This window comes from Perna viridis, chromosome 2, assembly GCF_037379345.1.
Source record: "Perna viridis isolate PV_CMFRI_1.1 ecotype Kerala chromosome 2, ASM3737934v1, whole genome shotgun sequence".
In the NCBI taxonomy this organism is placed as follows: Eukaryota; Metazoa; Mollusca; class Bivalvia; order Mytilida; family Mytilidae; genus Perna; species Perna viridis.
This window is the reverse complement of record NC_142446.1, coordinates 25,849,484-25,873,964: the sequence shown is the minus strand read 5'-3', so window position 1 is coordinate 25,873,964 and position 24,481 is coordinate 25,849,484. Positions and strand designations below refer to the sequence as shown.

Genomic DNA, 24,481 nt, shown 5'->3' with positions numbered 1-24,481 from the left:
TGTATGAGTAATTTGCCTCCATGCTGTCAGTTAGCAGAACAGGTAAAAAATAGGATTTTCAGTATTATTTATTCAAGTAAATTTTGTGAAGAATTTCTACAATGATCGTACCATTAGCATAATGATTTTGTAAGCCTTATTTTCCAAGCTTTGCAACGGTATGCAACTTTAAGATGTCATTTGTCCTGGGAATTCACAGTGAAACTTTGAAAATTACTTTTTTAACATGTAGAGTAATGGAAACGTTAGAAGTGGTTAGTGAGACCTATGTTGGTCTTCTTTAGCATGGATTAAATCATATCTAACAAACCGAACTCAGAAAATCGCAATTGGATCAGTTTATTCAGATGGAATTCATCTCAAATAAGGTGTGCCTTAGGGATCGAGGCTTTATTGCCTATTTTCTAAACCGATTGGACAAATATGTCAACAACACGGCATGGAATATCACTGTTATGCAGATGATACCAAGGTATATCTTGTATTTAAACCATTAGACAGCATTGAAGCATGCCTAGCAGACATTAGCAACTGGATGCAATCAAATCTCCTTAAATTGAACCAAAATAAGACCGAATTGCTCGTTTTCACACCATAACACCGGATTGAAGACTTTTCCTATTGTAATCTTTCGTTCGACGGAAAGTTGTCAGCAAGGTCTCCTTTGTTCGAAATCTTGGTGTTATTTTCGATAAGACACTCAGTATGGAGAAACAGATCAGTGCAACGGCTAAATCATGCTTTTTCCATATCCGAAACATCGGACGAATACGATCTTACATTACAACCGATGCTTGTAAAACCTTAATAAACTCGCTAGTAACTTGGATTGAATTACGGAAATGCTATGCTAAACGGACTGCCTACTAACATTACAAACAAATTACAACGAGTCCAGAACAGAGCAGCCCTTGTGATAACAAAAACTAAGAAACGTAGTTATATCACGACTTTCGTTTCTCTCCATTGGCTACGTGTGCGTTACCGTTGCCAGTATAAAATTTTAATGTACGTTTTTAAACGTCTTTGTGGCAGATCTCCATCCTATCTACGAGATTTGGTCCATGTCTACCAGCCTACACGGTCACTACGATCGGAGAACTGTTCATTACTCACTGAACCTCGCATCCACACCTAAACTTATAGTGAGAGACGCTTCAATAAAGCAGCTTCTAGTCTGTGGAATAACCTACCTGGTACTCTCAGGAATGAACTATCGCTCTGTTGTTTTAAGAGATATTTAAATACACACTTTTTTAGACTTGCATATCAGAATTTTCAACTGTCGTTTAATTATGGAGTCTCGGATTTTTATTACCAGTCTTTTAATTTTGAGAATTTATTAACTGACTTTTACTATTGAGATATTTATTTACTGTCTGTTTATATTGTTAACATTTTTACAGCATGTTTTATTGCTTATTTTGCATTGTTCAATATTTCATTATTTTTATCCCACATTTTTTAATGGATGTTGTAAAGCGCTTTGAGTATTTTATCGTACATGTAAATATACATAGCGCTATAAAAGAACCTTGTAATAATAATAGAATGCTTGTTTCTGGTCCCTAATTTCTACAATGATCAAGTCTTTGAACCCAAAAATCAAAATTGCAATTTTCCCACAGCTTGTTCCCTCTGATGATATGGTTCATTACAGGATTAATGTGGAGGGTCGGGGGTCCCAAGAATGGTCACTCATGAGAATAAATGAGAATTTTTTGCAATTTTCGGCCTCTGATTGGCAAGATGATTCATATTTTGCAGTTGTAAAAAGTAGACATTGCCCTTAACGAGACCAATACACTCTGCAGCCTTTTGAACCATGTACATTCGGGAACCAATGTGGACATACAATTCACATTGGACACTATTTTCATGGTGGATAGATTAAGCACTTTGTTTCATTTCTTAAACGGCCTACTCCAAACACCATCAATACTATTTTTTTTTTTTGCTGACAGGCAATAGAGTATGGTAATCTAACACTTCATCGAGTTACTTAACAATCCTGCAACTCATAAAGATGTGGTGTTGACAACACATCAGAGTAAGTTATGCTGAAGAATGACCAAGTTCAAACAGTGAACATTTCAACAATTTATGTTTATGTTACCCTGGATAATTTGAAATAATGTGGTCATACTAACATCATACCTGCCTCCCTTAAAGTTATACAATAAGAAGACTGTAAAGGTCCTTGAGGTCCATAACCCTTATCAAGTTTCAACAATGGCACATGTGATTTCAGAGGAACAGTCCTCTGGAAATTGGCCAATCAGAAGCTTAAATAGCCTCCGGCAGTGACCTTGTTTAATCAAGCAGAACCAAAATTTTATCATGATTAGTTTGTCCCTATTATTATTCTGCCAAATTTGGTCAAGATTGGGTAAGTAAAAGCAAAGATATAGGCCAAAATGTGTTTCCCATTAGGCTTTCAATGGAAACTTTTAGTGGCTGCAACCACTTGCTGAGCCAAATAAAAAGAAGATTGTTTATAGAGGGCGTTGCAGAGCTTTGGAACCTGTAGCATCAGAGTTGATTTTTGATAATTGGCAAATAGTATCAGATTGGCATCTCATTTTAAGTCGAAATCTAGGACATTTATTGTCACAATACTTTTAGTAAAGATGTTAAAAATACAATTATTATGTTCCTGAAAACTTGCTTAATATTCTTTGTACATTATTCTACATATGCATAATTCCTTCCTACACAAAACATGTTACTGAAGCCATATTTTGCCAACAACAGAAGTGTAAACATCAAATTTTAAAATAAATGTATTTTTACCCGAAAAGATTTTTGTTCAGAAATGCAAATATGCTGTAGGCTAAATATCTAGTGCAGTGCAAGCTAGTAACAATTTGTGACAAATAGCCAAATTTGAATGAAAATTTTAATATCTATGTTTGTTTTGGTATTTAGCTAGATCATGGCATACAATATCTTCATTCACCCAAATTCAAATAAATGGCAATTTTGTAAAGAAAATTAATGCTAGCTTGCACTGTATAGTACATTTAGGAACAAGGCTTTATGAATTTAAGACTTCAAATCTTGTTTTTAACAGCTGTAGATTTATTCTAAAATATGTTGTTTACATTTTTGTTGTTCATGTTTTATGGAGTAATCAAGGGAACCAAGACCAGACATGGAAATAGATATACAGAACAAGGAACACAAAATAACTAAAATAATACATACAAAGTAACTTAAGTAAATGAGCAACTCAGACTAAAACTAGAAATACAATGTCTGCTGTTTTACAGAAGTTATAAAACATTTTTTCCTATGTTTGACTTGTGTTTAATACATATGAAAATGCATTTAGCAATGTTTCAATGCTAAATTTAATGTATTATTAAAACTATGAATGAAAACATTTCATTAAAGAGTGTCCTAGATATTGACTTCAGATGAACATTAATCAAGCAGAGACCAAGTTTAGCTGGAAAACCCCCATCCCCATGTTCAACAGTGCAAGCTGCTTAGTTTGGACAGACGGACAGGGTGAAACTAATATACCCCCAAACATTGTTTGCAGGAGGATATAAAAATTGTTAGAACATCCTGTACCCACTATTTCATTGACAAAAACATGATTTCTTTTGGACGGCAATCAAACCAGAACACATTTGTTTCTGTCTTCATTCATTATCACATACATCAGCATAATAACATTTAATAAATAGATGATGTCACTTAAAGATCTTCCCTTGGTTGAACTTTTTACCACCAAAGTCACCTTCCCATGCAAAGTATTCCTGGACCATTTTTTTTGTCTCTGCTGAGGTGGGATCCAATTTTTTCCAATCATAGGACTCATAATCTATCTGCCAGTCAGGACTTAGCTAAAAACAAAAAAGTTCCATATCTAATTAAAACAAGCATTCTGACAGTATTGCTGATGCCTTTGAACTCATTGCCTGTATGAGATTTTTTTTTATATATATATGTGAACTAACAATGGATGTGTTATTTTTTAACAATCAAGAGAAAATAACTCTTGAACAGCAAAAGCAAATTCCATCAAAATCAAACCTGAGCTTCATTTTATAGCAGATAATAACATTTTTGCATTACAGAAAACTGCATAAAGACATTCTCTTTCTATCACCTGGAAAGTTGAAAAAAAAACTGTATTATGAATTAAAGGGCAAATAACTCTAGAATGACAGCAACAATTTGCATCAAAATGATGAAACATAAAATTTTACGTAATTTTCTATGTAAAAGGGCCATAAGTTCCATATAAACCATTTTGCCCCAATAATATTTAAATTTAATTTGTAACTTATCATGATAAGACTAGCTAACAAATATGAAATCAATTGGAAGAGGCATTACAAAGAAAAGTCTGGAAAACAAAATTATATGAAATTTTCTATGTCCAAGAGACACAACTTTTGTAAAAATCATTCAACCGTAACATCATTCGAACTTAACTTGTAACTTGTCATGATAAGACTATATACCAAATATGAAATCAATTGGATGAGGCATTACAAAAGAAGTCCAGAAAACATAAAATTTCATGAAATTTTCTGTCAAAGGGCCATAACTTCCGTAAAAATCATTCAACCGTAAGGTCATTCAAACTTAACTTGTAACTTGTCATGATAAGACTATATCCCAAATATGAAATCAATTGGATGAAGCATTACAAAAAAAATATCCAAAAAACATAAAATTTCATGAAATTTTTTATGTCCAAGGGCCTTAACTTCTGTAAAAATCGTTCAACCATCATGTCATTCGAACTTAACTTGTAACTTGTCATGATAAGACTATATACAAAATATGAAATCAATTGAATGAGGCATTACAAAAGAAAGTCCGGAAAACCAAGTGTGACTGACGGACGGAGTGCAAACCTAAGTCCCCTTCAGCATTTGCCGAAAGGGGACAAAAAATGAAAATCTTTATACATAGAAAAGGGCTTCAATTTTTTCATTTTCAATTGTTTACTATAAGCATACTTGATCTTTTCAAATTTCCATTTCTGCATAAAATTTCATTAAAAGAATCCAAACCTTTTTCTTCTGTTTTTACATTTAGCTATGAACTATAAATAATAAATAACTTTAAAATACCTTGAAGGCAAGGTCTTGTCCTTTCCAGAACCATATACCAGAAATACTGTTGTTATTGTCTTCTCCAAATACACACATACTACCGAAGGCATTTTTTCTCATCTTGTCAATTCTTTGGTAAAACCCTGAGAATACATAACGATTCGTTTGTCAACTGACAACAACAAAAAAAAGATGCATGATACATAAATCATAAATTTCTGTAGTTAAATGCTTAACAAGGCCTGTTTTGATACATCAAAGGTCACAACAGTTGAACTGTTATCTTCTAATTTAATTAATGTTCAAAGAACAATAATTCCAATGAGCTCTTAAAGGAGACACGAGACAAAAAATATCATTTTATAAACGTTTATGTTTATAAATACTATAGTTTGTTTAGATACGAATGTAACAAATGTTTTCTCATCAGGTTAGCACAAAATAAAGTTAGAATGATTTGTATGTGTTTCATGACAACCTAATTAATGTGCATAAATAAAAACTGGAAGTAATGCTCAATTACCATATATAAAAGTGTTATGTCATTGGTTCTCAATCTCCATTTTGGGTACATTAAAATAGTGTACAAGTGCCAGAAAAAAATTAATTAACCTTATATTAATAGACAAGCCTGGTAGACTTAATTATGAACAAGAGATAGTGTGGCCAGCTACTTTTGTCTTTACATGGTTTGGCAACCCAAGACACAGGTGTAGACCCAGGTGTAAATTTCTTTTGTCTTAAGGATTTTGAAATAAAACAATTTACATGGAGAATTTGACACGATACACAGTATATAATAGGTGACTCTAAGTGAGTTTAAGGGAGCTTAATTTTCTGGTACAGACAATATTTTTTATATGTCAGTTAAAATATTTAATATTAGCAAAGAAGATTTAGAAAACGAAGAAGCTTCAGCACAAAACCCTCGAGTTATCAAATTAAATTATCTAATATAAAATATGTTTATATTATCCTCTGTACTTGCAGGGACTTATATTACACTCCCTGTTACGGGTACACTTGTCAGGGCTAATGTTCCGTAAACAAGGAGTGAAATCAATATTTCCATTGAAGATCAAAATTGGAACAGTTTAAATCTTAGAAGATGAATTAATTTTCTTATGTAAAAAGTTCAATCTTATATGACAGAACATAATGAAATATTTCTATCTAATCTACAATCAGAAGTGGTGACTCTCACTGTGGGTAGTAGTCTTCATACCTGTAATAGTTTAATATTTCTGACATTGTCATTTTCTTCTTGAGGTGGTTTAAATTGATACAAGTGTAAGTATATATTCCCTGTCAAACCAAAACTTTCAATTTGTTCACTCTCAGTTGTAGAAATCATGTAAAAAATGCAGAAGCAACACGCATTTCAACCACTCAATCTATAAATTAAGAACCAATGATGTACCAGTCACATGACCACATGGCTAATTAAAATTTGTATGGTTTGGGTCATCGTCGATTTTGAATCTATTTATCTTCAATTAAACGACACAAGTGACTACAAGGAGCATTTTGAAAATATATATTAGGTGTAATAAATCAAATAAACCAAAAATTGAAAAAAAAATAAATTTTTGTGTCACATCTCCTTTAAGAAGTTATGATATGAGTGTAATCAATGGTGGACATTAAAGTCTCATGTAAACAATCTTATGTTTAGTGTATTTACAAAATACATGTTGAAGAATACTTAGTTTAATTTTTACCAAATTTAATAAATGTTTTGGGCCTCATTGTACCAAACCAACAACATGAGACTCAACAAATACTGTGAAAGTACTTCAAATTTGTGGATACCAATTTTGGTGAATTTGTGGTTTGGCCTACACATAAAAAATAGCATTTTACAGTATATCGTTGTCTAATGAATAATTCATATATATTCTTTGCAATAACATATTCAGTTGAAATTTTTTTATACACTGAAAGTGAAAATATACATGCTCAAAAGCTTTTACAGAAGGTACAAAAATCAGATTTCATTGCAAATGACTTTGTATTATTTTCATATGAAAGAATTGAATGACTTACATTAGATCAAAGGGGTATATTTGTTCAAAACAGTTATCTATTGAAATTGTTAGCTTAGTGACTGAACAGAATTATTGCAATATTTTTGTGTAAAAAAGATCACTAAACCCAAACAAAAAGATAAACAAACTGCTACAATATATACAGATCAAAAGGACGTTACAAAGTATGTACCTTTCTTCATTCAACTTTCTAATTTCTTTTAAGGAGGTAGACCCAGGGTAAGGGACATAACTCATGAAACCAGTGATATGTTTGTATTGTATTCAATTTCACTAAAGCCTCTCAAGCTTTCATTTGAAGCACAATAAAATGAATCCAAGTTATTTAGATGCTTACACAAGATTGATGTAAGATGCTGAATACAAACGTTCCAATGAGCTTTAAGAGTTGTGTCCCTTACCCTAGGTCTACCTCCTTAAGTTTGTAGATGATAATTTGGTCTGAACAAATTAGCTACGAACTAAACATTTTGTCAAATCTTGAGACAATATCTGTGTTGATTTGACCACGCTTATTTTCAGGGCCCAATTGGATATAAAGCGAATATATTCCTTAATGATTGCATGAACATTGTCGACAACATGTAATTAAAAAGATTGAAACACAAATTTAGGTTCTAAGACCTATAATTTAGACATATAACTTCTAATCTGATGTAATACTGATTAAATTTATACATTTTTTGTAAATAAATTAATAAAAACTTTCATGCCATATGTTTTAATGCTCATTAGTCTTACCTCCAACCAAATTGCATGTCATAAATATCCTTGTCAATTCATCATTATATTTGTAATTACAGAACCATATAGAATAATTGTCCTTTTCAAAATTTTTCCAAAAATATGGCAAAGCTTCCTTAATAGTGTCTTTATTGGAATATTCACGTTTGAACTCATCCATATTGAAGTTCCTGCAAGAAAAGAAAGTAATACAAGTACAAAAATTGCAAAAAGGACATAATCGTTCTCTTATAGGTTACAGACCACCAATTCAACCAATGAGCATTTGGAACGTACGCAAAAATAGTCCTACGCAGAAATTACCCCTGTTCCTCATAGTGCTGTGAAAAAAGTTCTCATCTTATTTTAAAAATTTAAACAGTTTCTGAAAGGAAAAACATTTCTGTACATTTTATAGGTGCATTTTGCTTCTTGTGATGTGAAGCCTAATCTCCATAATGATTTTTAAATATACCCCTATCTTGTGAAAACACTGGGATTTCCCATGCTATTTATAGACCCTTCACTTCCGGTGACCAGTACTGCACTGCAAGTCTGCTAACCCCACATGCCACTCTGAGGATTGTGAGCTGACATATGTAGAATCATGCTGATATATAGTCATCTGCAGGTTAAAGTTAAGGTAAAGTCCAGAGAAGCCATTGAATATTGTGAAATTAGCATAGAAGCCTATGGGAAGTGGAATTAGTGGTTTTTAGCCTTAAGATGAAGCCATGGCAAAATGAAAAGTTTCTTGAAATAGCTTTAAACTACTTGAAGATCTTGTTAACTTTGCCATGAGAGGAAAACACTACAAAAATCCTTCAAAATATGCATTTTTTTAAGTTATAGGTCCAAATTATGGAAAATTGGTCTTTTTGGCTGATTTTTATGTCCTATCTTGTAAAAAGTGTAGAAAATTTAGTAAAAATATCAAATATTAAACTTTGAGGGCTATATTTACCTAAATATGGTAGTAATAAGCACTTGAAATCAAGTTTTGTGTAGATTTGAGCAAAAATTAGGTTAGAAATGAGGAAAAACTCACTTTCATTACTGCGGTTAAGGCCATATAAGCATTCCCCTATGGCAACATGGAAAATCCATTATTGAGCACTTTTTTTGCTTTAGGTGCCCTTTACTGGTCATGTTTTAATGTGAAAACACTGTATTTACAAATTTAAAGCCAACTATATCACCTTTTGTGAAAATTTAAAGATTTAGGATTTTTGACATGGGATCAAGAAAAAGGGGGAGGCATGTCAGAAATAAATTTTTAAAAATAGACCAATTTCTCAGAAAATGATTACTTTTAAAACTATTTCTTCATTAATATTGTTAAAAAACAAGTTGTGATTGATATTTTTTATTTGAAAAGTCAGAAAAAGTTCTTTGCAAATATTTAATGCATTTCAGTATGGTAGAATATTTTCACTTTTTTGCTCGCACAACTTGGTTACCCTATATTTAAAAATCAAATATTTAAAAAAGTGCTTGTCACATTTCACTGAAACTTTGCAAATGCATTCAGTATGTGTGTAGGAAGATACCTGTATAGTTATTTATTTTTTCTAAGACAAAAAGTGACTCTTTAGGTTACAGACCACCAATTCAACCAATGAGCATTTGGAACGTACGCAAAAATAGTCCTACGCAGAAATTACCCCTGTTCCTCATAGTGCTGTGAAAAAAGTTCTCATCTTATTTTAAAAATTTAAACAGTTTCTGAAAGGAAAAACATTTCTGTACATTTTATAGGTGCATTTTGCTTCTTGTGATGTGAAGCCTAATCTCCATAATGATTTTTAAATATACCCCTATCTTGTGAAAACACTGGGATTTCCCATGCTATTTATAGACCCTTCACTTCCGGTGACCAGTACTGCACTGCAAGTCTGCTAACCCCACATGCCACTCTGAGGATTGTGAGCTGACATATGTAGAATCATGCTGATATATAGTCATCTGCAGGTTAAAGTTAAGGTAAAGTCCAGAGAAGCCATTGAATATTGTGAAATTAGCATAGAAGCCTATGGGAAGTGGAATTAGTGGTTTTTAGCCTATACAGCTAAAAATGTATAAAACCTCCTATAGCCAACTCACCAAAACCCATGTAAAAATTGCATTTAGCTAGTGCTGATTTCCTGACTAATATATTGATGATCCTGCTGATCATTTTTTCACCTTTCAAGGGCAATACGGAGTCATCCTACACTCTGATACCTTGCAAACTTTTGTAGGCCTTATAATTAAGATCATTTCTAGCCATTTCAGAGATATAGGAGAAAAACTTCTGTCTGACCCATATGTTCTATTTTTAGTAACAACGGCAATGTTTTTCAACTGATCAAAAATCCCCATATCAATTCTAGGTAGAACACACTAAGGAACATTTATATTAAGTTTGGTTCTAATTGGTCTTGTAGTTTAAGAGGGGAAGGTTTTTGAAAATAATAACATTAGAAATAGGGGGAAAAACATTGAAAAAGGACAGTAACTCCAACAAGGCTTCACAGATCAAAACAAAAATTTGACCACAGACTGATCTCATGATCTCATCATGCTGAACACTTTTATTATTGTCATAAATTGGCTAACCCTTACGGTTTTGGAGATATATGCGAAAAACTATTGTCTGACCTCTATATCCCCACATCAGTTCTGTGCAATATACCCTAAAGATCATTCTTACCAAGGCTCAAGCTACATGAGATAAACAGGAAGAAGTGACTTCTCTTTCAGAGAGACACTAGGGAGAAGTTGGGATGAACAGGGAGAAGTGAATGTGTATGCACGTTATTAACTAATGCTTTTTAAAAATATATGTGTTATATGTTACTAACATGCACACAATAAAAGCATTTTCATATATTCAGTTTCTTTTGAGATAAATGTTACTTTTTCTTTAAGCTTACTTACATATGTAAGTAACTAAATTAATATTTTGGACAATATGAAATCAGCTTACTGACTGAATGATTGACTGTTATCATATCTTCATGAAATTGAATTTCTAATCTATACCTCTACCCCTTACCAAATTTATTCAACAAAATTAATATATGATTGGGCAAATCAAAGCTTCTTGCATTGTATTTGTCTATTGATTTTGTCTTTTAAGCAGCACTGGAATAGAAAATTTCAGGCAGTGACATTCTGTTGAAATTTTCATTTTGTTGTTTTTTTCCCTGATCCCAAATAATCCATAATGGTTTCATGTTCAAAATATCCAGTCTCTTGATATAAGTTGACCAAGAGTATTAATAATGTTAAATATTTATTACTGACAAATCAAGACTGAAACTTTATTTACATATTGTAGCGGTCGGTACGAATTTGTCTCAAGCTTAAAAAATGGGGAATTTAATGTTCTGTCATGAAACATGAAGATCAAAAGAAATGCTACAGGTTTTCTACCAAATTATCAATCTGACCTATACTAATTAATCCAAAGCCCGCACAACAAATTTGGACGTTTCGTAATGAATTATGTACAGTAAAACATAAATTATCGTAAGATGAATTAAAGAATGTTCATTCCTATACTGTCTTAAACGTTTGATCCAAAACTCTGATTAAAATACTTGCTTGTACCCGATAATTCGATAGATTTCGAAAATTTTTACAATTTATTTTCTTGAACGGGCGCCATTTTTGTTTGAATTGTTATTGGAAGAAATATAACATTGGTCAAAATACTGCTAAAAGACGGAGTACAGTACTGATAATGGGCAATGTCTGAAAATGACAGAGCGACTTCACTTCACTTTTGGTGTCGTCTGAGGGCAAAGTGAGCAACTCTTGGGCGACTATTTTGCCCGAATCACCCAGCAGCATGAGCTCTGTCTTACCAGAGAAGAAGAGTTTTGAAAAATTGTTAATGACAACGGCAATGGACACCAAAAGATGGCAATAGCTCACATGGCCAAAAAGGGATTAATTGCTGTCTTTACAGATAAAAATTGTTTAATGACTGGTACAGGGTTCTCAATAAGTTTTAAAGTAGGTGGAAGAAAATTAAAAGTAGGTGGCACCATTGAGGGCCCTCAGGCCCGAATCAAGCACTGAATTGATTCTGAAACTTCCCACATACGGAATCTGTGATACGGAATCAGTACTGCGTTTGAAAAAAAAGGATCACGTCCATTACAAAAGCACCAAATTAACCACCATTAACGTTTCTTTATTTGTACTAATGATCACAACAAAACAAATTAAGTTATCAAGGAAACTAATCTGCATTACAATAAACACAACGATCAAAGGTTTCTGATGCAATTTTTTATGTATGAAATGTGAAATAATCAAACATTTTTTTTTCTATTTAATTTTTTTTAGCAACAAAATAGCCAGCACAAATGTCAAAGTAGAAGGTGAAATCACCGGTCGCTGGCACTTACTGAGAACCCTACAGGTTAGTAATCAATGAGGAGCAATCAGCTGATAAGGGATGGTGGACAAGAATAAAATGGATCCCCATTGGATCTACCACAACTTCATGGAGGGCCAATCATTTGTTCATGATAAATTTCTATTGACCAACTGATCTGACAAATCATGTAATTAAACAGGCCTAATTTTTTTTAGAACTACGTGTGAATACAAATTAAAAAATTGCACTTGATTGTTTATTCAAAATGTCAGTTACATCCCTTCCAATTTTCAATCTTTTTTACATTTTCCGTACTTTCATCAGTACCATAGTTTCCAAAAGTTTCCTTTGCAATAGTTAAAACAAACACTATTCCTTTATTTTTCAATGATTTTGAAAATTTGGTAGCAGCGATCTTGAATATCTTTTACATTTTACCTTGTGGTATGCAATATATGTAAAGAAGCTCTGGTTGAACACATCTAAAGAGGAGCATCGATAGACTTCTTCATTGTCCATCCTTTCTGTTTAATTGCTAACACTAGAAAAACTCCCTATTCAAAATCTTGACCCTATTCAGCTATAAAAACATCCATAAATTGACTATTTGAACATAAATGGCCTAATGTAAGTCAAATCAAAGTATAGAAAATATATAATTTAACATTTAAAGAGTACTCTGCTGTATTGCATCTTACTAAATCAGAGGTACACAGGTGTCTTCTCAAGTCAAAAGGGTGAAATGTGGTCATAGAAACAAGATGAAACAGATCATATTAAACAATATTTACATGTTAAATTTAACAAAGAAGTGTCATGAAGCTCTGTCCATTTCTTTATTTTATAAACTTACCCATTTACTTAAAATAATCAAGTCTGTTCACATGTATTACTGTAAACCTTTTATGTACACTTTTGTATTTCACTTAGCATGTCCTCTTTGACAATACAATTGTTCCCTTTTTTTAGGACCCAGCAACCTCCCCTTTTGAAATCCTAGCTGGAACACTGGAAATGTACTTGATGTGTATGACAAAAATATGATGCTGAATGGTGCAGTTTCAAGGCAGGTAAATGCACTTATATGTAGTATCTCTTATGTTACTTTTTTAACTGCAAAACGGTGCATATGCCCATGTCACAAACACAACTGGACTTCTAGACATAGCATTTATGACTTAAATGCTACCATTCAACATCTAAAAAGTTTTCTTTTTTGAAAGATTCCTGAACCAACAGTTAATTGATTCTAGTAGAGGACAAAGGTAGCCAAATGGACTTAATTTAGGTCATCCAAAAATTTGCCAAAAACTGAAGTTTTCAAATCAATAACTTACAACCATTTGTGCCGTTTCATGCTTTTCTAAGTTTCCTCTCTATTAATTACTGTTTAAAGCTAATAAAAATGTCAGATTGAACAAAACTAGACATATATTCTGCTGAACAAAAAAAGTCATTACCCTCTTGGTAGCTGGCCAAATGGGTCTTTCTGTTCTTTCTCTTTTGGAAAACCATCATCTTCTTCTTCTTCTTCTTTCTATGTAAATATAGGGTATGTAATTTAACATTAAATGACACTGCCAGCAACCTGAAATTTTTTGCCTTGGTAGCAGGAAACAGGCACATTTTTTGGACCATATTCATCCTCAAAATGGTAAAAAATAATCTCATTGCCACAAAAATCAATTCAAGTTGGACCTTTATTAAGATCCACCAACTTATTTCAAGATATCACAGAATACAGAGCACATGATACGCCCATCAGCTTAATATGAAAATAACAAAGAGCTGTGCTTAAAGCGCATGATACGCCCGCTGCCCTTTTAACTTATTCTTATGCTTTTAATGAATTTATATGATCAACTAGAAATACTGTGGGACCTGTCAAATACCCTCCCCCATAAAAAAAGTAAACAAAAAATACACAAATAATTTGGCATTATCAAGGCTACCTCAAGTTTAACTAGGTTTGTTTTCTGGATTTTTCACCCATACATTTCTGTCTTGTTTAAAACACACTTTTCTGACAAGGTTACTAAGTACCTTCTATATTAGTCTATCATCAAAACAAATGGTCTGTTTTAAATGATTTTTCAATGAATAAGTTTTCCTTGGCCGTTTCCGGCTTTTTTTTTCAAAGAGTATAACTTATAACATGGAAATGTATAAATTTGACATTTATACAAATTGGAAAGGAGCTTACTTCAATTGATATGAACAATTCACCAAAGTTTAATAAAAGTTAGTGAAAGTGTTTTTGAGTAATTGTGCGAAATCATGAAATTCTCCCTCTTTTAAAGTACAAAAATTTGAAATTTATTAAAATCGAAAGGGAGCTTACGTCAATAGATATGAACAATTCACCAAAGTTTCATGAAAGTTGGTGAAATCGTTTTTGACTTATTGTCCAAAGTGAGGACGGACAGACAACAGTATACCATAATATACCCATCTTCGATGGACATATAAAAACCTCCCCCCTTTTTTTTATATTAAAAAGTGCCAAAAATCAAAAACAAAATTTTATAGAAATGAAAGGGAGTCTATGACCATGGATAAAAAGATTACTTCCAAGTTTTGTGGCATTTGCTGAAAGAGATTTTCAGTTAGATCATGAAAACAGAAAAACAACCCAACAAACCTCTTTTTTTGACATGCAAATAATCCTCTAACTCAATCAAAGTGCTGTCAACACTAGAGGTTTTTGATTATTATGAAAATAGAAGCACACTCAGTCCATTACAAATATTATATAGTGTAAAATAAAACTGTTATCATAAATTTACATTTCCCATATATATTGAACTTTTTTCTTTCTTAAATATCGAAACTGAATACAGTGGATTCCGCTTAATTGCATAGCTTTTTGCCAGTAAAAATTATGCAAATAACCGGGCTATTCATATAACCGAAATTACGATTTTACCGGAAGTGTGAGTTCAGGTAAGACGACGATACTGTGGATCAACCAGGGATATCACTGTTCAACATTTCTGATCTGGTATTTAATTGTTATAGACCTTCTCATTGTATTGTTCGTTATCAATAAATAATAATATATATTGTGTTTGTCTTGTTTATTGACCTTCTTTACGTTGTGTGTATTTATAAGTAATTTACGTTGTGTGTATTTATAAGTAAAACCACGTGTTTCTCATCTATAAATAGTCAAGTAATTTCCTGACCTTTCTACGAAAGCAAATCCCATATTTCATATTTCAGCCAGGATTCAGTGTAATATTCATCAATGTTTGCAGTTTGTGGGCTTTTGAAATGGTCTGTGTGTTTTTATTCCTCTGTTCATTGTACACTGATAGTTGTGTATTATACGCGTCATTGACCTCGATATATTCCTATGAAGTGTGGATAGTATGGGGCACCTTAGGGTAGTTGAATTTCATTAGACATTGTACTGAATTTGAATGACTTTTAATTTTTTCGTATAATATTTATGCCTTGTAACCCAAGCTCACTCAAAACTGTTCAGCTCATTAAAAAAAATTAAATTTACATTGATAATCATTTGTAGTCGGAAGAATTTAAATAGGGACAAAAAATACCCCAAGCCGAACCTCAAGCCACATCATAAGGTGATGTTCGGCATGTCCTCAGAAGTCATTGTTCACCTAGGGGCTTGTTTATTTTAATGTAATTAGAAATCATTTATATTAGTCTTTTATGTCCATGATTTTTTTAATCCATTATTAGCACCTCCTGATTGATGATAATCTAGTTTTTACAACAATAAATATGATTGACATATTTATGACCCGAAGGCTTAAAATAGAATTTGGGAAAACCTGTTTTTACCTGGACGAGGCAAAATTCTCTATGCAATAAACCAAAATGCACCTCCAAGGCCTATGCAAATAAGCGATTTTTTCCCTAACAGAATAATAGGAAATGGTTTTGTGCAGGAGAAAATTATGCTAATAACCGAAATATGCAATAAAGCGATATGTGATTAAGTGGAGTCGACTGTACTAATTTTTTACATTGATTTTAAGATATATGTGTATCAATGTAAAAAAAATATATGAACAGTTCACTTGGAAGATTCTCTCCCCTAGACATGATCTCATGAGGAATATTCTTATGTAAAAATTCAATTATTTTGTATTTATCACAGAAAACATAGTAATTTTATCCAAAAATCTTACATTTTTGCAGAAAGTTCCAAATTATTCATGGATTTTAAGGGAGTCTCTTTCTAATGTGGAAGGTGAACAGCTGAAGGATCAAAATCTCAAAAACCGAATCTTCGAAATTAATGTAAAATTGAAATAATCAATAATTAACAAAAGTTTTATTTAAAAGGCTTAAAGTGTTTTGGATTTCTTGTTGATGACGGACAGTAATATACCACAATATGCCCCATCAAAATTGATGGTTATATAAAATGTCGAACAGAAAAGATGTAATTAATGATACCTTGGGTTTCTCTTTCTTTGCCTGAGGTTGCTGTTTTGGTTTGTCTTGTTTCTTTTCTTCCTTCTTTTTGTCTTTCTTTCCACCATCACCTTTGCCATGAAGCTCCTGGTACTTCTTTGCTGCATAATTTCAAATAAACTTTTCATTATTTAAATCCCTTATTCATATTTATATATTTCACATAAAAACCTTCAAGGGAATATTGGTTTATCTGAATATGTTGTTTGGAACATGTAGACCTTAAAGACAATGATGTTAGCAAAGACTCGGAGTTCCAAAATTATTTTATCCTCACTTTCAATATGACAATCTACAAACAAGAGTAGCACATTTTGCCATGAGGAAAAACAGATATAAAAGAAACTATCTTATAATAACAAAGAGTTGGGACATCAGTGTATGATACACCAGTCCCTCTAATGCTTATCTTTATGCTTGATCACTCATGCACAATTTTACTAATGCACACAGTCAAAGGTCAAGAGAAGGCTAATACCAATCTAAAGTACTGCTTGGAAAATTTCTTTACCTCACATTGCATCAAAATGACACACATAAAGTTTATTTTTATTTATTTTATACTAGGTCTACATACAGCTGAGTGTAAACTAAATAATACAATTGGTTAATACATTTTGTTATTGCTTGTCAGCAAAAATTTACCAAGATATCATTTATATTATAAATGAGCTCAGAGACCCATGCTCCAGCCAATACTAAATATAACTGAATTATCTAAATGAATTTGTCTTTTACCTGTTTGCGTCCAATAGCTGATATTTTATTCAAATTGTGCTAAAAATAGAATCTCCATTTCAGGCAACAGGCCAATACTTCTTTGAAATATCTTATTCTGTCCAATATTTGATAGGTTTAGACAAAGGAAATATTGACCTAGGTCACATATGTTTTCGCTATGCGAGATTTTTTTTTGTTCACAAGTATTTTCTTGAAGCAATACTTTAGAGAAGTTATTGTTAAAGTAGAACTTGAAGTAGAACAAACCAAGGAAACAATGAGAAGAACTGTGAACTTAACATTCATGGTTAAGGAACAAATACAACACAGAAAATGAACCATACAAGAAAAGCAATGATACTTGCACCAAGCAATAATGTGCAAATTACAATTTTTTTTCTGTCTTGGGTATTCAACCCAAAAAAATCACCCCTTACAAAAACAGTCCCTATGTCTTTTTTTAAATTTGTATCATATAGGACTGCTCAACTGCTTTCAAAACCATTTTTGTTCTGTATGCATATTCTACCAACTCACAATCAAACTCAGCCATCTTCTCACAGAATTTAAAATCTCCAACAACTTTCTTGAATTGTGGTTGATTTACTACTGTGGTGAACCATCTGTTGACATTTGGAAATGGTTCTCTGAATTTGGGGTCCAAAACCTGAAAGCATTAAGTCATATTTTAATTCTTAGTTCAATAGGTTTATTGGATTTGTAACTATCTGATTAAAATTGGATCCATCAGTTGTTCCTTTCAATCCCTGCATGTATTATCTAACAACTCTCCCTTCCACCTTCTGTTCTGATGACCTTTTTAATCAGCCAATCAGATTTCACCAGTCATGATTTTTGATAGAGTAATCAAGAGAACCAAGGTTATAGCGGTAATCAAAAGAATGTAATCCAGGGACAAAGACCAGACATGGAAAACAGACATACACAACAAAGAACATAAAGTAACTAAAATCATACATACAAAGTAACAAAAGCAAATGCGCAACTTGGACTCCACTAAAAACTGGGAGCATGGACCAGGTGCAACGGTGGGTTAAAAAGCCCAAGAACAATTTCTCTAGAACGAATCAGCAATGTTCAAAAGCAGTAATTATGGCAGAAATATGGTATATGCAATTGTCAATGTCTAAAATGTTATGCACCAAATGTGGAAAGAAATAGGAGTCATTTCCATTTCCAACTTGAATTGATGAAATGTTAATATTCCTCCAGTTCTTACACATTTGTCCGTATAAAACAAACATGCCTTTGATGAAGGTTGCATTATTGTTTACTGTTGTATCATTTTAAGATTACTGTAAAGATTCTTTTGTCTTAAAAATAAAAGCGTACATATTTGTATAAGGAAAGCATGTTGCATGCTAAACTTATGTCTGCTTGCGTAATACGTTCTCCAACTAAATATGTGCGGGTAAGTAAATAGTTGTTCAGAACTGAGAGTGCTTTCTTGATCTGTTCTCTTGCCTTTTCAGTTTCCTGTAAGAGAGATAATGACATGAAAGTTTGATACATGAACTTTACAGGTTATCTATCGGAAAACAAATTTGCATCAAAGAACAAATACGAGAGGAAAAAAGGCATTTTGTTGGGTACTTAAATTAATAGTTTGTATGTCAATGGAAAATAACATTGAACACTATCATTTTGAGTAAAATTATTCCCAAATAAAGCTTTTTTGTTAAAAATAAAGAATTTATGTATTTTTGGTTGTTGCAGATCCAAACACAAACTCATTGAGACAAAAGTTTAATTAATTACAAGCGGAAGTAACATGTAGAGAATAATGATTTCCATTTTCATTTTCTTGATTATGAATAAAAGTTCTGGCAGGTCAAAATTTGCGAATTCAGAATGGATCCAGGCACTATTGCTATTTCTATGTTGAAAAGTGATGGTAAAACCCAAATGCCACATACAACAACTGTTAATGCTTCGGAAGATGGAATAAGCAGAGTGCCAGATTTTAAAATATTGGCTTACTGTAGCCTGAGTGCTCAAAAATGATAAAGTAGCTGGAATATTGTCAATCTTTGACACATTTACCACAAACATTAACAGAATTATGTAATTACTATCTGGGATTTTAATGTACCTGACTGTGATAAATTTCAAGATGATCAATACAACTAAGTTATTGCCTGAACATCAGGAATGTTTCTGGTCCCTTGTTTCAAAAGGGCAAAATTAAAATTAAGTTAGTATCCTCTCACTCTACCTACCCATAACAAGGGGCTCCCAGGAGCCTGAAACGCTCAATTATTAAATTTTGCCTTTCAAAGGCAATTAATTAAACAAGAACTTGTCCAACAATTTGGACTCAAGAAGTCTTTGGTAGGACTATTACAAGATCTTTTCAACAATTGAAAGTTTCTTTTAATCTATCATTGTTTTCAAGATATGGACTGAAAGCTATTTTAAAAAAAGTCATTTTTCACCTTTCAAGGGCAATAACTCTTACATGGAGTCTGAATACTTTTGTAGTCCTAATAATATGGATCACTTCAGCTATTGAAAGAATTTGGATAAACCTAACAGTTTTGGAGATATATGTGAAAAACTACTGTCTGACCCTATGTTCTATTTTTAGTAACAGTGGCCATGTTTTTTTCGACGAATCAAAAATTCCCACATCAGTTCTATGCAGGGTAACCTAAGGAACATTAATACCAAATTTGGTTTCAATTGGTTGAGTAGTGTCAGAGGAGAAGATTTTTGAAAGAAATAACATTAAAAATAGCAAAAATCGTTGAAAAAGGGCAATAACTCCAACATGGCTTAACGGATTAAAACCAAAATTTGACCAGAGATAGATCTAATCATGCTGAACATTTTTACCCACGTCATAATTCAGCTAAACCTAATGGTTTAGGAGATATATGTGAAAAACTACTGTCTGACCCCTATGTTCTATTTTTAGTAACGGTGGCCATGTTTTTTGACGAATCAAAAATCCCCACAAAAGTTCTATGCAGGATACCCCAAGGAACATTCATACCAAGTTTGGTTCTAATTAGTCAAGTAGTTTCAGAGGAGAAGAGTTTTGTATAATTGTTAACGACGACGACGGACACCAAGAGATGGCAATAGCTCACATAGCCTTTGGCCAGGTGAGGGGGGGGGGGGGGGGGTCACAAGACATATTTCAGAGCAAGTTAATATCGTACTACCTTCAAATTTCCACACTTTTACCTGTTTGTTATACTGAACAATTCCAAGACATGGATAAACCCAGGTACATGCAGATGGCAGAATTTCATTGTCACCAAAATTTATCCACTGCAAGACTAAAGATGCATCTTTATCTGATGTGCCTCTCAGTTGTGGATTCCCCACTGTAAGCAATAAATTAACAAGTTTTTTTTAAGTTAACATAATAGTAGACAAACTTTTTTCCTTTAGTAGCAATACAGAGATATTGTTTATCTTTGGTCTTAATAATCCCAATTTTAAATGACACATTTCAATGAGCACTATTTTTTAGATGACTTCAATGATAGTTGAAAAATTTTCTTACATCTTTTTGGGTAGAAATTTGCCAGAGTTGACTTTCAACTTAAATAAACTAGTATACTCAACTGTACACAAATAAGTTTTCACACAAGCATTTTCTAAATTCATCTTATCTTGAGGACATCTAAATCCTTGCAAAATTACTTCTCATTATCATTTTCAATTATGGTGAGCCCCTACATCCAAGTACATCTGGGTTTTTTAAGAGATCACAACTACTGTTTTGGACAGTGAGTGTTCAGAGCATTATTTAAACTATTTCTGAAAGTCTTTCGGTCAGAAGGTGTTACTTTTGACTTATACTGAACCTTTACACTTTTTAACCATAGATGATCACAATGAAAGAATTAAAGCATCCTCATATACCCCGTGCAAACCACATCAAAGAGGGGTCAGTGTAAGATTAAGAAATTTTCATAAATTATGATGCACATAAAAACAATTTGGCAACTCTTGACTGTATGATTTGAAGGATTTTACTAAAAAGATGTTTCAGTAGTGCATTTCAGGAATATAATTGTAAAGGGGCACAACACAAAACAATTTGAGGGATCGAATAGCTGGTAATATGCACAACTACATATTTTGTTCATGCTACATTCCAAATTACATAATATTCTTTTCAATAATAATAGAGGAAATGTGATGACAAAGAGAACTAACAGGTGGTAGACAGAAGTCCACATCAAAATACATTATACACTCCCAGCTTTATTGGGTAGGGTATAGTTGGGTAGACCATGTACCACTGGCATATATAAATTCATTCTGATGCACTGACGTCTGTCATGAATACCCATATACCAATCAGCCAGGAAAAGGACATTATGATATCATTTGCCACAAGTTCCACCTAAATGAGAGTCTGTATCATTTTGTTGCCATTTCCATAGCTAATATTTAATAATGGTGATTCAATAATAAACATTATAGATTTCCCCTTCTACTTTGAGATAAAAGTTATTTGTGACTACCCATCAAATGATAGAAAGAAGGGCTAATGTGAGATGGTTAAAATCAAATTATAGCACTAATCTTTTTACATTGGTGCAATCTCTGTTCTTTAAGTAAAGATAATGATATACACATCATGTACTTAATACAACTAATGACAGAGAAGTATCTAAGCCTATATTGCATGGTTATTGACCCAATATATTTTCTTAAAATTCTCTTATGCCATCTAAATTTTAAAAACTTCACATCAAATTTTTGTGTTGATTTTAAAGATATAATTTGAAATCTAGAAATCAATTAACATGAACATAATACTTTGAGCTTGTCTTTCAACCATTCTTCTTGGTTTTTATTTAATAAAATTTGAAAAAACTAATCTTCAAAGTCTTTTATAAACAAAATGTACTTTAAAATACATTCTTAGCAATATCTCTAGAATACATTCAAATGAATTCCATTCTATTAGGCATGTTCCCCATTATCTACAAAAACTACATTTACAGCTTATAATGTGCAGCTTTATTCATAGCATTTTGCATATTGTGGATTTGTTATGGCCAATTCAGGTGGTCAAGTAAGGGACAATAGTTATATTACCAAAAAAATTCTTTCCAATCCTTGATTATGTCCATTTCAAGTCAAAAGCAAACTACCTGGGAGAATTACTGAATAGTCTTGAAAAGCAAATGAACTGGCATCTTCATATATCTTAATGTTAGTATAAAATCATATTGCAGAATAACAGCCGGAGTGTATTTGCTCTGTAATACTTACAATAGTATGCAATGGCATTGCTTTCAAATATACAATCCCCTTTTGATGATACAAATGCTGGTACCTAGAACATAAAGTACAATGTAATAAAAACAAATTTGTAAGTCTTTTTGTTAAATACATTTAATAATCAAACTGACCTGCTAATATATGATTCAAAGCAGAAATGGTATAACAGTGTCCAAGTTTTTTTCATGTAAGATTCCAAAGGAAATATCCAAATAAAAGTTAACATTCAACAATCAATGTGTGCTTTTTGAAATGAACACATTCTTAAGGAAACTAGAGAATACCCCCACTCCTGCCTCAAATGGACTTATGAAAAAACACTTGTTGGGTTATCTACTTTTGGCATCATGGAAAGTAATTAAATTCCTTCATGCACATCTACATGTGAAACCCAACCTTCCTGTAAATTGACATCAAAATCCTTTGAGCAGTTTAGGAGGAATTGCACTTATATTGTTCAATGTTTTAACATGTATAACCTGTATAATGGATTATCTCCCTTTGGGGTCCCCCAAAAGTAATTATATTACTTCATGCACATCTACATATGATACCTAACCTTCCTATAAAATTTCATCAAAATCTCTCGAGAGGTTTAGGAGTTGCACTTGTAAGGAATGTTGACAGACAGATCGATAGACAGGGTGATTCTTAATTATACTGGGTATAATTCATGGTTTTTCTTGAGAGGTTTAGGAGGAGTTGCAATTACATGAAATATGGACAGACAGATGGATAGACCGGGTAATTCCTAATAATATGGGGTATAATTTATGCTTTAAACCATATAAGAGGTAGTGCCCAAAATGGTGGGGTATATCCCTAATCATCTTTGATTTCTGGCCTTGTTCCCAATCTAAAGTCTGAAGACTGAACACAAAATATCAAATTTATAAAAAAAACAAATGGGAACTCTTAAGTCTTATAAAAAGAAGGATTTAATTCACAAATGGCAATATTTTTGTATTGGGAAATATGGATGGATGGCCACCAGAATACCATAATGCTTCCTGCACTGAAAGACATGCATCAAAAAACAAATCCTAAATAAATCAAGGTAGGTGTCAACAAGAAAGTCTACTTAAGCAGTTCACAAAAATAGATTAAGAGTGGAACACTGGTGCCACAATTCTTATGTATGGCACTTAATTCTAACCCCAAACCTGACATGTGAATTTCCTTATAAAAACAGAAAAGGGTTACTAGGTCAAATGCTGTGAAGCATGGCGATTATTGCACACACGAACATTCAAATTCAAGTCAGTCAAGAAGCTTCTAGAGAAAATGAACCATATTATAGTACTATAGTATGGTGATTATTACAACACAAATTTATTAGATTTCAAGCTCTTGTGGTACATTACTCGTATCCACTTTTAAAGAGGAGTATCAGAAGTCCTCCCCTGCATCGCTAGTATGCACAGTACTCTGTAGACCAAAGTGAACTAGCATCAGTCGTACACGATATATTTATGATTTATAACTGAGAACTCACTTTTCCTAATGGGAATTTGGACAAGAAATCTTTGCTCTGGTTAGTCTCGCCAAACTTGAATCCACTTGCTAACTTAATATCAGTTCCACTAAACTGAGCAGCGATTTGAGCTTTAAATGCTCTAAAATTGTCAGGGTAGGTGTAAAGAGTCTACAAAAGATGAAGTACATATCGATAACATATCATTTAAGAAATTCAGAATAAAATCTTTATTAAAATGGTTAAGATTGCGGAGATATTAATTTGATTCCACGTATTAGTAATATCCTTTACCCCAGCTGCCATTGCACCGACTAAAAAGGAAGTTGCATGTGCGTTCCGGTTT

At 32.5% G+C, this 24,481-nt stretch overlaps 1 protein-coding gene across 1 annotated transcript; it reads right to left on the bottom strand.

The window, feature by feature from the left end:
* Positions 1-3,637: 3,637 nt before the first annotated feature.
* On the bottom strand, positions 3,638-24,457 carry LOC148624242 (elongation factor 1-gamma-like). Its single transcript, XM_088566841.1, has 11 exons — positions 24,430-24,457; positions 24,157-24,306; positions 22,653-22,716; positions 20,601-20,743; positions 18,744-18,887; positions 17,928-18,057; positions 16,653-16,771; positions 13,682-13,758; positions 7,868-8,040; positions 5,097-5,221; positions 3,638-3,854 (listed from the first exon to the last, which is right to left on the bottom strand). The coding sequence occupies exons 1-11, from the start codon at positions 24,439-24,441 to the stop codon at positions 3,702-3,704; spliced, it is 1,290 nt and encodes a 429-aa protein (XP_088422967.1). The 5' UTR covers positions 24,442-24,457; the 3' UTR covers positions 3,638-3,701.
* Positions 24,458-24,481: the final 24 nt, after the last annotated feature.